The sequence below is a fragment of the Strix aluco genome, chromosome 2, assembly GCF_031877795.1.
Source record: "Strix aluco isolate bStrAlu1 chromosome 2, bStrAlu1.hap1, whole genome shotgun sequence".
Lineage (NCBI taxonomy): Eukaryota > Metazoa > Chordata > Aves > Strigiformes > Strigidae > Strix > Strix aluco.
In genome coordinates, this window is record NC_133932.1 from 129686270 (window position 1) to 129700177 (window position 13908).

The 13908-nt window shown below is 43.8% G+C and overlaps 1 protein-coding gene across 5 annotated transcripts in view; it reads left to right on the forward strand.

Moving 5' to 3' along the window:
• ME3 (malic enzyme 3) overlaps nucleotides 1-13908 on the forward strand; it is a 128955-nt gene that overhangs the window by 65722 nt on the left and 49325 nt on the right. For all 5 annotated transcript variants that reach the window (XM_074816311.1, XM_074816314.1, XM_074816313.1 and 2 more), the window contains exons 2-3: nucleotides 2014-2147; nucleotides 3699-3848. In XM_074816311.1, the coding sequence (XP_074672412.1) occupies nucleotides 2014-2147; nucleotides 3699-3848 (284 nt within the window). The remainder of the gene's footprint in view (nucleotides 1-2013; nucleotides 2148-3698; nucleotides 3849-13908) is intronic.

A 13908-nucleotide genomic window follows, 5' to 3' on the forward strand; every position in this document is an offset into this window, starting at 1 on the left:
TCTGGCATTCCAGCTTCAGCTGTCAGCCAGTGTCAGCTACTTAATAAGACTTGTGGCACTCTATGTGCTCCTTGAATAAAAAAAAAAAAAAGGGACTAGCACTGAGAAAGCATCCTACATGTCTGTCTTCTGTGCTGCTAATATGCCATTAAGACATTTTGTGTCTGTTGGAAAACTAGAAGGTAACTGGAGCTGATAAGTTGGGTACATTAGGATGAGTTGATGAGTTGGGTATACTAGTCAGTATGCAAATCTAAATCTTTGCTAACTGGAGTTTAGGAAATGTGACGCCCAGCTACCAGAAGGGCCAGAAGGAAGATTGGGGGAACTACAGGCCTGTCAGTCTGACCTTGTTGCCAGGGAAGGTCATAACATTCAGATCATCTTGAGTGCCATCACACGGCACATACAGGACAACCAGGTGATCAGGCCCAGTCAGCATGGGTTTATGAAAGGCAGGTCCTGCTTGACAAACCTGATCTCCTTCTATGACAAGGTGACCTGCTTAGTGCACAAGGGAAAGGCTGTCCATGTTGTCTACCTAGACTTCAGTAAAGCCTTTGACACCATTTCCCATAGCATTCTCCACTGGCTGCTCATGCCTTGGACAGGTGTACTCTTTGCTGGGTAAAAATCTGGCTGGATGGCCGGGCCCAAAGAGTGCTGGTGAATGGAGTTCAATCCAGCTGTCAGCAGGTCACAAGTGGCGTTCCCCAGGGCTCAGTATTGGGGCCAGTTCTGTTTAATATCTTTATCAATGATCTGGACAAGGGGATCGAGTGCACCCTCAGTAAGTTTGCAGATGACACAAGTTGGGGGGGAGTGTTGATCTGCTGAGGGTAGGAAGGCTCTGCAGAGGGATCTGGACAGGCTGGATCGATGGGCCGAGGCCAATTTCATGAGGTTCAACATGGCTCAGTGCCGGATCCTGCACTTGGGTGCAACAACCCCACGCAACACTACAGTCTTGGGGAAGAGTGACTGGAAAGCTGCCTGGTAGAAACAGACCTGGGGATGTTGGTCAACAGCTGGCTGAATATGAGCCAGCAGTGTGCCCAGGTGGCCAAGAAGGCCAACAGCATCCTGGCTTGTATCAGAAATAGTGTGGCCAGCAGGACCAGGGAAGTGATCGTCCCACTGTACTTGACCTGGTGAGGCCACACCTCAAATACTGTGTTCAGTTTTGGGCCCCTCACTACAAGAAAGACATTAAGGTGCTGAAGCATGTCCAGAGAAGAGCAATGAAGTTGGTGACGGGTCTAGAGCACAAGTCTTATGAGGAGCGGCTGAGGGATCTGGTGTTGTTTAGCCTGGAGAAAAGGAGGCTGAGGGGAGACCTCATCGGCTCTGCAACTACCTCGAAGGAGGCTGTAGTGAGGTGGGAGTCGGTCTCTTTTCCCAAGGAACTTGTGCTCTAGACCCCACTGCCAGGCGAGGTTTAGATTGGATATTCAGAAAAATTCCTTCACAGAAAGGGTTATCAAGCACTGGAACAGGCTGCCCAGGGAAGTAGTTGAGTCACCATCCCTGGAGATATTTAAAAGACATGTAGATGTGGTGCTTAGGGACGCGGTTTAGTGGTGGGCTTGGCAATGTTAGGTTTATGGTTGGGCTCTATGAGCTTTTCCAACCTAAATGATTCTATGATTCTAAACTTGTTATGTGATTTGTAAAGGACTGTTGGAACTGGGCTTTCAGGAAGGCCATTGAAACTAGTAGGTTATTTAAGTTAGTTAAGTAATATAAAAAGAGCGTAAAGTGAAAGAAACCCTAAGAATATGTACACTGTGAAGTTGTATGCACTATAGAGACCAACCAAATTCAAATGGCAAAAGAGTGTGAATAATCAAAGCCCTGCTGGCACTGGGACTGCTAATCCAGAAGCTGCAGGGTCTGGGTGGTCTGGCCTCCAGGCCCTCAGGGGCTGCATGTTGTTGCTTGCTTTCCTCTTGGATATCCTATCTGGTGATGCATACCCTGCCATTTGAATGTGCCTTCCTCTTTTCTTTCCAGGGAATGGCTTTTACACTTGAAGAGAGGCTGCAGCTGGGAATTCATGGCCTCCTTCCTCCTTGCTTCTTGAGCCAAGATGTTCAGGTCCTCCGTGTGATGAAAAACTACGAGAACAAATCTAATGATCTAGACAAGTATGTCAAAAACATTTCCTCCTCCCTTCCCCTTTAATTTCCAGTTCTTTAAAGCCCCCTGGAAGACTTGAGGGTCCTACTTCAAGGCACACAGGTTTCCCTCAGAGTCACTTTTCTCCAGCTGTCCATACTTTCCATCACCAGAAGTGTCTGTTCTGGCCTGCCCACCTTCACCTCAGTTACCTGCCATCCCAGTCCCAAAATAGCACCGGTACTGCTTTTTTCTTCCACCACATTGCTGGAGAGCTCTGGTATTAGCCTAGAAATTCACTATACTTTGGGTACAAGTGCACAATGAAAATGCAGTCCCAGCCCCAGAGCACTGGAGGTAGAGTGAACAAATGTACTGCATGTACCTATCTGTATGCTCATCAATACATTCACTGAAATACTGGATGGAAGAACAGAAAGGACCTGCCAACTGGTAGGAAAAAAATCTTAAAAAAAACAGAAGCAATGATGTGTATTGACTAATCTTTCTGTTCCTGAGCTTCCATTGTGTCCAGTATTGTTCATCAGGGTTACTGAGGGAAGATGGTGCTTGACTCCCATTGTGACAGACAGTAGGGTTTGCATCTCCATCTGTCTCAGCTGCCATTGTTCTGGGGACGGAGGCAGCAGGACTCTTCCCCTGTAGAGCAGTTGCATTGGCTTTTCTGTGTCACAAATGCCTCTACTGATCTTGCAAATCATATATTGTTGGCAGTGTGTGATGCCTTTTTGAAGCCATGCTGCAAGGTTGGGTGCTGAACACAAAAGGGAGTTTGTCATCATGTTCATGCAAGTTTCTCAGACAGAAAATCATTTGCAATTTCTCTTTAGTTTTCTGAGTTCTTCATTCTTTCTGGCTTCAATTTGACAAATTCAGTCTTAGCCAATGAAGGATTTTCAAGCAAGAAAAATCTTTGGTGAAATGTAACGTCTTCTAAGTCATTAAGTGGTCATATAAACCCAGTGGTGCACATGTAAGTCTAGACAACAGTAAGAATACAAAGTTGAGTTAACATTTTCATTTTCTAAATCAATAGGTTTGTCTTTTTTTTTCAAAGATGGGATTTAGCTATCGTTCTGTGTTTCGTGATTAAGTAATTGAGAATGCAGGATAATGTAGAGAGAGATTTTTAGGAAATATTTCAGGAAAGACAGTGCTTTGACATGTTAACATTTGCGTATATGCATATTTCATCTTCTAGATTGCATAATAAATTTTGACAATAAAGGTGATGTTCCACTCAGTCCCAGGTAGTCCTAAAGTCTACTTTTGACCTTCTCCATTGCATTTGTTTTTAATGCAAATTCCGAAATTCTGAGGTTATGCATGGGTCTGACTTCCAGCCCTACTGAAGAGTGTTTGTGAGCTGTCGGTGAGGATGGTGAAGCTGGTCACATCCTCTGGGAAATTTTGCTCCAAGTATCTGCTCATGATGTAGCACTGAGGAGTGTCAGGGTTTGGGAGAATTGAATACATACTGAGTGAGCCTACTACTGCTTTTTATGAAACAGCCAACAACCAAAGATACTGATATATATCTATTTTATTTTACTTTTAAGGTATATTGTTCTTATGACATTACAAGACAGGAATGAAAAGCTTTTTTACCGAGTGCTGACATCTGACATCGAGAGATTCATGCCCATCGTTTACACCCCAACAGTTGGCCTGGCTTGTCAGCAGTATGGTTTGGCTTTCAGGAGACCACGGTGAGTGAAGAGACTGTTCTTGCCCCTTTTTTTTTAATTTCATGTGAATGTTTCTTTTGTATCGACAGTCCATCTTTATGTGGGTGGCCCAAAACATCTAAAACTCGATCCCTCATCAAAAGATGGACCAGCAAGCAGCTTTGTGTGTGTACATTTGATGATGAGCTGGGGAGTCGAGAATAGCTCTGCCTTCTTCCTATAAACAGCAAACAGAGTGGTTTTGTTCTCAAACAGTACTGTACAGTCTGTGCAGCTTAGCTCCAAACAGCTCTCTCAACTTATGGCTGCACCCCTCCCCATCTGCTGTCTCAGGAGCACTGAGTGCCTTCTGCAGCGCTGGCGTTTGAGTAATTGTTGGATTTTGGATACGTTGTGCTGATTTTGAACTTTTGTATGCACTTCCACAAACCACTCCACAAGAATCATTTTCATAGGAGATGATGCTCTGCATCAGTGCCTTTCTCATTGCTCAGAACAGTTACTGTATAAATTCATGCAGCTTTAAACACTCTACACCATGTTAGAAGGCCCTGTTCTGCATAATTCTTTTTAATGACTAGCGTTTAGATAAAGCCCTCATTAGCATTCTGAAATACATTTTAGTCCTAGCCTGAAAATTCAATGGTAAGGTTCGGTTTTCTTTGCAAAGTTTTAATTTTTTTGTCCTTGAAATGTACATTGTAGCTTTTACTAGAGAAATATGCAAAGTAAAAGAATACTACCATTTTAAAAGCATTTCACAAGCATGAAGTTTAACTGCAGTTTCATCTGAGAGCACTGTGCTAGGTGGGGAAACTGAGGTAAGTTCTACTAACTGACTCAAGGTCACAGGGGGGCCCTGAGGCAGACCTCAAATATGTAAGGGCTGCGTAGACAGATAATGAATAACGTATTTTGGATAAGATTATCTTGGTAAAGACTCTTGCATACTGCTTGTCATCAAACCTAGTAAAGCCACTGTATTCCTTCACATGAGCCTGCTCCTCAGGATTGCTTTTTGGCTTGTCTATCCAGGTAATTGTGATCTGTTCCCTAATACCCAACTTCTGGATCTGCTGGGCTGTGGTGAAGTCATTCATCTAGTCAAGCCTTGATCATATCCCCTCCTCCTCAGTGCGTTTGAGGAAACCAGAAAAGGAATTGCTCTTTGTACGGTGGGAGGATACTTACGTCTTCTGGGAAGGAGTAAAAGGTAGCAGAGATAAGAGAGCCCAGACTGTCTCCAGGTGTTGAGCTGTGAGCACTGTCAGGCAGGGAAGAGCACACTGCTGTTTCTCAGCTAATCAAAATTCACAGCAGCAATTCCTGCTGTAAAGCCACTGTATCTTTGCCTTCAGTCTGCCTTCACCTTGCAAGAAGTTAAAACAGTATTTGGGAGCTTTGCTCCTTTTATTTTCATCTCTGACGTTATCATCAGGAAAGCAGGGGTGTCTTTCCATATACTGGACTTTTTCTGCAGTTGTTGCTGTTGGAGAATTCCCCTTCCTGTAACTCACTTCTTTCTCGTGTTTTAAACCCACAGTATTTTACCAATGTGGTAAGAACATCTGTTCTCGTAGTCTGACAGTTTTGCTGCTGAACTTGGGCTTGGAGCTGTTCTGGATTCCAGCCCGTGGCTTCTGCAGGAAAGGGCAAACTATCATGCCCTTAGTACACTGAAATTCCTATGGCAGGGAGTTTGTTTCCCTGAAGATGTAGAGTGAATTTCAGCCTAGCCTCAGATTTGGTTTTAATCAAGGTTGTTTTAGCAAAAGAGTGTTTTTGTTGCAAAAACAAATGAGCTATTATATCATGTAAAGTGAAATTAAAATGAGAAGCATTCATATGTGCTTTTTTGTCAGTCTGACTCTTACTGTCTTGCAGTATATATTTTCTCTCCTGAAGCATATTATGTACATCAGGAGCTGGCCTGCAAGGCACTTAGTTCAGGGTAGGATGCCAACACTTTCTGTTAAAATCATTGGGACCTGCAGATTTGGGGAGCTCTGGAGTTAAGATCTAAGTTTGAATTTCTAGCTCTTCCCATGTCTGTTATCCTTAGCTGCACTGGCAGTCTGAAAAGCTGATTCTTCTAACCTCATTTTATTTGTATCAGAAGGTTTTTAAAACAAAATGACACCCATGTAAATATATTTCTCTGATGTTTTAGGGAGAGCATAGCACCTAGAACTGGAGAGGATGTCCAAGCCATTCATTTTTGCTCTGCTGTCACAGGAAGCCTTATCATATAATCCTGTTCATTAACTGATGATGTTTTGGTTTAAATCTGCAATAAAGCTGCCCTACATAGCCCATTCCAGTACTTAACTCTCATGTAAGTAGAAAGTAGTTTTCCCCTAGTATGTAACCTAAATGTTCTTTACCAATGTCATCCTCTCTACAGTAGCCTTTTCACTGTAGAAGGCAGGTGGTTTTCTTGCCTGTAGTTCATGCTGTTCTGTCCAGGTTGTCCCACTCTGAAGTCTCTTGTTTGGGCACATTTCTCCTGAAATGCACCACAGAAGAGTGAACACTGCTTCACCACAGAGGACTGGCAGCGTCGAGGATACTGGGGCAGTTACGCTTTGGCTTTTGCTTACAGGTCCCAGAGTGCCCTCACCTTTTTTGGCATTATCTGAGTGGTCTGGTCACTGTAATTCATCTTGTCATTGCCACAATTACCCCAGCAGATATGTGCCACTCTATAATTGTGCTTAGCATTTCTCCTCACTACACGTCCTGCTGTGAACTCTGTCCGGTTGGTTTTGGGTCATTTCTCCAGTGAATCAAAGTCTTTCTGAACCTGTTCTCTGGAGCGCCGCACCTCCCTGCCTGACTCTTTGGGCAACGGGGAGCTGGTTTGGGTGTTTGCTGCAGCAATTACATTTTCATTCCAACTGTCACGTTTAATGCTGTCGATCAGGCAGGAGAGATGAGATACCTCAGTTTTAAAACACCATGTGGTGCTCCAGCATGGATGGACGTGCACATACAGCACAGCTTATGGTGAGGAGGGAAGTCTACAGAATATTACGGAGTCATTCTGCGGCCACAGCAGCAGCAATTAGTGACCTGCGGACACAGTAAACTTCTTCCCTGTGTTGAGGTCTTTCTCAGCCCTATTAGTGCGTCGCTTTCTATTTGAAGGTTGAGCCTGGAAAGATTAAAGCAGAAGTAACTTGCTTACAAAGCAACTCTTGTACAAGAGCATCTGAAAATAGTCCTACAAGGTCCAGCAGGGCTTCTCTCATCAGAATACATTTAGCAGTGTTCATGTGGCTGCAGATACTGCTGTCATAATTGCAGGGCTCAATGCCTCTTTTACCTTTCCTGGTCTCCATATACAAACTCTTAAGGGTGGACCTTTTACCTGTACTTTTACAGGGCTGGTGTCCAAAGTTCTCCTTCCAGGTCAGGGCTCCGGCATCCTCTCTGTCAGCAGGTTTATCTGCTCCAAATGGTATCAGGCATCTCTTGTTCTTCCCTTTTGAAAAGCTACCCAGCCAGCAGTCTAAAAGCACAGGCTTTCTCTGTTTACCAGTAGAGAAGAGCAACTCGAAAAAAAAAACACTTGCAAACATCTAACTCTTGGCATGCTTATTTATGATGCCCACAGTCTCCCCACTTCTTCTGGTGGGCCAAGCAGAGCTCCTGATGCCCCAGCAAGTTCCTGTCTCTGCATTCCCCAAACTCCTACCGTCTTTCGCTTCAGGAGTTGCTTTAAATTCTTCAGACAGGCATTTTTTTTCATTCTGTTTCCTCAGTTTTTTCCCTATGTGATGAAGACTCGGGGTTTTAGAATCATTGGAAGAGAGCTGGAACCATCAAATTATTAAAAAAGACATTCTGGCACTGTCCCCTAAGAGCTCTGAAGTTTTTGCTGGAAGGTGTCTGTGTTGAATCATGTTTTTCCTATCTTGTTTTCCAGGCAGCTCCCTGCTGATTTACCAATATTCATTTATTCAAAGTCATGCAATAAGCATTAAAAATCTTCAGGGCAAAGTATAGAATCATTTTATATTTTGAATTTTTAAAATAAAAAATATAAACTATTGTGTAATTTGTAAGTACAGGTTGAAGTATGAAGCAATAGCACCTCTGTCACACTTATGATTAAGGACCCTGTCAAAATCTCTCTTCTGAGATCAGACCACATTAAATAAGCACCGGAGAAGAGCGACCATGGTCCTAGCCACGGATCCTGTCTGCAGCAGTGGCCAGTAACAGGAGGAGTGTAAGACTAGGGTAGGCAAATGTGCTCACTTCTTGGGGGCATGTCAAGTTATGCTCCTCCTCATTTTGTGTCTCAGGGTCTTGTAGTTTTGTTGTTAAAAAATCTGCTGCTGTGTTTGGCTTCACAATCCTGGAATGGTTGTGAGGGAACACAGATGTATGCACATTGTCAAGGCCAAAGGATATGACTGGACATAGTGTCCCAAGGTGACAAGACTTGTTTCACATAGACATGTAATTCCAGACGATCAAGGGTGACCCAGACTTAAGGGAGATTTCTTGCAGAGTTGTACAGTTTCGGATCCTGTGGTTGCACATGCACAGCTTTGCAGTCTGTCTCCTGCAATCCATCCCTGGTTATTCAGTCCTCCTTCCCACCACCCCTGCGCCTCCACAGATGTCCATGCAGCTGTGCAATGATCTGGTTCAGGAATAAATCTCGGTAGATCCAAGTCTTTTTTGGGCCATACTAGTGGTAATCCAGACAGGCAGTTCACTGCCAGCTCCAACAAGACTTGTGCTGATGTGATGAAGAGGATGTGCAGAAGCAGGAGCAAGCTGCACAAGGCATGGGAGCAGGTCTGCTTATGTTCAGCAGCAGTGATAACATAATTGTAGCTTTAAGCAAAGGACAGGTTACCCTAGGTACTAAGGAACACGGGCCTTGGAAGTGTTTGCTTTTCAAAGCCCAGGGATCCTTTATCCACATTGGAATTTTGGTAGGAGGAAGGAATGAAATGTAACAGCGCAGGGGTTGCAACTTTCTGAGACACTAAAAGAGGAAGAAGGAATCTTTGTTCTTTGATCCCATTAACAGAAAGAGTCATCATTATCTTAGGAAATGCTGATACCAGCCCTAAAAGCTTTCAGACTGTGGTTGAGAGTCCTTTTTGCTTTAGAGTGAAGATATAGAGTCCTTTACGAAGAAAAGTGCATAGTAGTATTGTGATCTTTTTTCCTTTTTTTTTGCTTTTTCTTTTTTTTTCAGTGTAAAAAGTGCTTAATGAATATCATGGGGGTCTTTATGCAGCACAGGACTGAACATGTGCAGTTCTATTTAAAAGCTGTTTTTAAGCTGGTGGATCTCATTTAATTGTGACAGTATCTTTGGAAAGAGACTTTATACTTTTACACAAAGAGAAAGCAGAGAGCAAACTTATCTGAGGGCATGGAATCAGGGTTTTATTTCTTCTGTGATAGTGAGGGATAGTTTATAACAGTGGCATAAGACCACAGTCTCTCAAAACACTGAGTAATCATGAGCATGCTGGTATTTGAAAGTATAAAGTTGTCAGCTGCTCCTCAAAAGCTTTTGGCATTCCCTGAGAGCAGGACTGGAACAGGTTGGTGCATCACCATTGAAGGAGAGCTATGGGGACAGAAAAAACTTGCTTAAATTCACTCCTCTGGAGAAATAAATATCCTTGAGGACTGACTGCAGAACAATGCAAAACATGTTGGGGTGAAGCTGAACCGGGAGAATGAAAGCTAACAGGATGCAGATGGTGCGAAAATTAAGTGTGACAGAATAATGATCTGTGTCTCTGATGAAAAATGAGCAAGTGAAACATCAGTCAATCTACAGAACTGTCTTGTCAACAGATCTGACTCTGCTGAGGCACTTTTTTTTAATGGTGTTGCTCAGTCTGAGCAGCAAGAGAGAAAGTTACCTGGCATTTCTAGACACTTTAAACCTGAACCAAATGGAAATTAAAACAAAGGTGTAAATCTCATAGACTTGTCCCTAACCACAGAATTTTCTGTGCTCCCTCTTCTATAACACAGTGGAGACCAAAAGTGAGTGGGAAGACTGGATTTTGGATTATTGTCCGGAAAATTGTGCTTTGAAATCCCTTTAGGCAATCTCTACTTCTTGTAAAAACACTGGTTGTCATAACTCCTCTTGTCGCCACCAGCCTGGTTCAGCCTTCTTCCAGAAGCAGGTGAAGTCAGTGTAAGAGAAGACGTATGTGTTTAATGATCTGTGTTTATATAACATCGCCATAAGCAGACTGGTCTTGTAACAGACTGAAGGGGGAGATCTGTGGAAAGTATCATGGAGACAGTGTGTAGTCAGGAAGCTCTGAAGAGGTTGGCAGGAGATATAGGTGGGAGATAGTCCTTGGTATGGGACCAGGTTATGGAACAAGGAGCAGAAGACTGTGTCTGGAGTAGGTGAGGAGGAAGCAGTTAGCTCAGAGAGAGCCCAGGGCTGCTGAGAACAGCTCAGCCTGTCTGGAACCTCTGCTGAGAGATGGCAAAGTATTTCAAGGGTTCCCACTGCTTCCTCTGTGCTGACCCCACTTTTTCCGGGCAAGTCTTTTCAGTGTGCTGTACCCACATCCTTGTCCCTTCTCTGTTCCCCCTTCAGTTAAGTCATTCTCAAAATGGGGAGAGGAGCACAGAATGGCTTCTGGGTGTACGGAGAGAGGAGCTGGTGTATCAGCCATGGTCTGAGGTACCATGAAGGCTGGGAGAATGGGGTGGACAGTGTTGGCATTGTGAGGCTGTACCACAGTTATTACATTGCAATGGGAGTGAAAAAGGGCTTAAAGCCATCTTCTCATTAGAAAAACAATCAGTGCTACTCCTTCCATATTTCCAGTCATCTCTCTCTCTCCCACTTACTTTTCCTGAGCAAAATGTATGTGCAGTGGCTCTAACAACCAAGAGAAACTTCCATGGGCATGAGGTAAAATCTGAGGCCCACTCAAGTTAACAGCAAAGTTTCATATTAATTTATGAAGGTCAGGCTTTCTCCTGGAACTTAAGACTGTTGAAATTCCCTGATTTACCAGGGGAAGCTCAAAGGAAGAGGTGGAGTTGGCCAAAAGAAAGAGGTTGACCTGGTGAAGGAAATTCAAGAGGATGTGTTTGCCTTTAATCTGGCATAAATCTATGCTGCTGCCACAAGGAACAACCCCACCTTAAACAAAAAATGCCAAAGACAGGGAGGAGAGAGGAGAATTATTTAGAATAATGAATACCAGGATGTAAATTGGAGGGGAAATAACACCTACAATCATGAAAACCTCAGACAGCAATATCCATTGGGCTGTGGGAGAGCCTCCCCTGGACAATGCATCGTGACCTGGGGATACTTTTTATGAGGAAAAATGCTTTTTTTTAACTGTTTGTAATATTTATATTAATAAAAGATACATTTTTATTATATCATTTATGTTGACTTTTAGATGCCACTGCCAGGTAACTGTGAGATGCAGTCTCATGTTGCTGTGTAGTGGCTGTGTCGGAGCTAGCAAGCTAGCACCCTTATCCTCTAATAACAGGGCATCCATTTCTGAAAGAGAAGATAAATCAATAGACCGCATAAAGTGCTGCTTTGCATTTGCCAAAGACTTCCTGAACAGGTCTGTCCAGAGTGAGGGTTTCTGTGCTTTCATACTGTAATTCTCACCTTCCTTGAGTTTTGCTGTGTTTTGGGTTTTGTTTCTGGAGAACTCTGTGTGGAGGTACACCATTCAAACATTTCGACACGGCAGGCCACACACATCTTCAGTATATGGTTATGGAAGATCTGCTGTAAAAGCTGCTGATATTTTCTGTATTTGCTGCAATTTATGACAAAAGTTAAAAGTTTTTATTAGGTGATTTCACTAAAACAAAGTATACCAAGTTAGATTTAATTTATCTGCAAGCTGATTGCTCTGGTATTGTCAAAATAATATTTCTTTTCTTTGTCAAACTTTGTCCTAATTCTGTGTTCATTCTTGGGGCTCCCTGCAGTGCACTTTAAAAGTGAAGGTGTGGGTCTTGGACAAATTTGCACAGCACAGGAAGGAAATATTATCAGGGTAGGACTTCATTTAATTTCCCAGGGATTTGTGATCCCCCCCTTAACCTCTGTACTACCAAGTAAAACAGAATACATTATGTGCTTAGCAGTGAAAACAGATAAGGGCTCCTTGGTCAACATCCTTGAGCAACAGCACTGATTGCCCATCTCAACATGTTTCTGTTTGCAACCCTGTAATCTTCCAGTTACTGAGATACTGCCAGGATCCAACGTACAGGCAGGTTTAGGACTGAGCCTCCAAAAAGGCAGAGAAAAATCAGGACTGAGTGGGATTTTCCTATACTTAAAGTTGTTTTTGAACAGAGGGCTTGATGATGATGATGATGATGATCTTAAATGAAGCAAAGGATACTGAATTTGGGAAACGCCCACACTTGCTGGTTGGTGGAATCCCTGGGTGGTGGGGTTTTATGTCTCACCTCAAAGACTGGTCTTTACCCATGTGCATCTGTAAATTTACACATGGGTGACAGAGTAGTTATGAACAGCCTGTTTTCTCCCTCTCCCTCCTGCACATCAGCAAGAAGGGAGCTCTGGGTGCTGATGGTAAGCAAGAGTCAGACCCTGTGCTGCAGACCTGCTTGGCTCTTACCCAGCCCTTGGCTCCAGGGGCTCAATCCTTCTCAGAGGTCCTCTGTTGAAACACCACAGCTGAAAAGGACACTGGAAAAAATTGGTTTCTGAAGTTTTCAAATACAGGCAGGATTTAACCACTGAATTGTGCTATGACATGACAGTTCTCTGGTTAAACCAGAGAATCCCGTCCTGAGAATCCAGTAGGGACAAGCAGCTCATGACAAGCCAAGAGCAACATGGACCTGTTTGCCTGCTCCCTTAATCCTAGACTGTAGATAACAGAGATTCACTGGGGACCTGATGCCAACCCTCTGCATTTTCACATTGCTGCATAATGACCAGTAACAGTTACTGAGCTGATCTTTCTCCATTGACTCCCCCATGGAGAGGAAGAAAGGACTATTTATTCTTAGGCTGTTTCCTGACTAGCAGAACCAATGAATCCAGGTTTCCTCCTGGTTTCTGTCCACTGTCCCCTAACACTTCACATTTGTGATACCTCTTGTTCCCTTCCACATCCCTTTCATCCCTTCTCCATATCCACCTGTGCTCCACCACAGCTACCCACACCAGCTTGTGTTTCTCCCCTTCCCTCACCTCTTCTTTAGGGAGAGCAGGCACAACTTTGAGTGCTCCGTGTCCTGTCCACTCTGGTTTCCTATCTGTGCGTTTTTGATCCTGCCCCATAACCATTGCCTTTTTTCATTTGGTTTCCTCTACAGTCAGCTTTTTCCTCCTTTTCTCTGCCTTCTGCTTGGTCCTGCAGCCTTGGAAGGCTCTAAGGGCTGGGCTAGTAAGGGCTCAGTAGGAACTAGATGTGAAGCAACACGTGTGTCTGGCTGCAAGCTATCTTTTTTGCCAACTGTCAGAATAATTGTCAGAAAAAGGTCTGTGTTTCCCTCCCCAGAGTGGTGGAGACATGAACTCCATTATCTTTTCCCTTTAGCTCAACAGTGATTTCCATAAAATGTTGTAGGAACAAACATCTTTGAAACCTTTGCCTTTCTGATAAATTTGCTTGAAATGAGCTAGCAGGTAAGAAAGGACAGAGAGTGATTGTATAAGATCCGTTTTCCTGGGGGGGGGGGGGGGGGGAAAGAAACCTGCTAAAAATAGTTCTGGTTGTTAATAACTTGACAGACTAGGAGATGGATCCAAAAGCTTTGCTTTGGGCTCTGATCTGGACCTTCCCGCTGTGGCAGGGGTTGGACTATGCCAGAGAACTGGGAAGGCTGCAGCCTGCACTAAAGCCTGTGTGCACTGCTCTCTGCGTTTGGGAACACTCACTCATATGTGCTCATTCAAATCTCTCTGTTCCTGATCTTTATGAGCTTGCTCTAGCTTCGCTGCTTGCCGTCCCTTAGGATCATGGAGGTTTCCCTGTGTGGGTTTGGGCGGTTGGTGCGGATAGTGAATCTTTCATTATGTACCTTGGAGCCTGCATCTTCTGGCTCC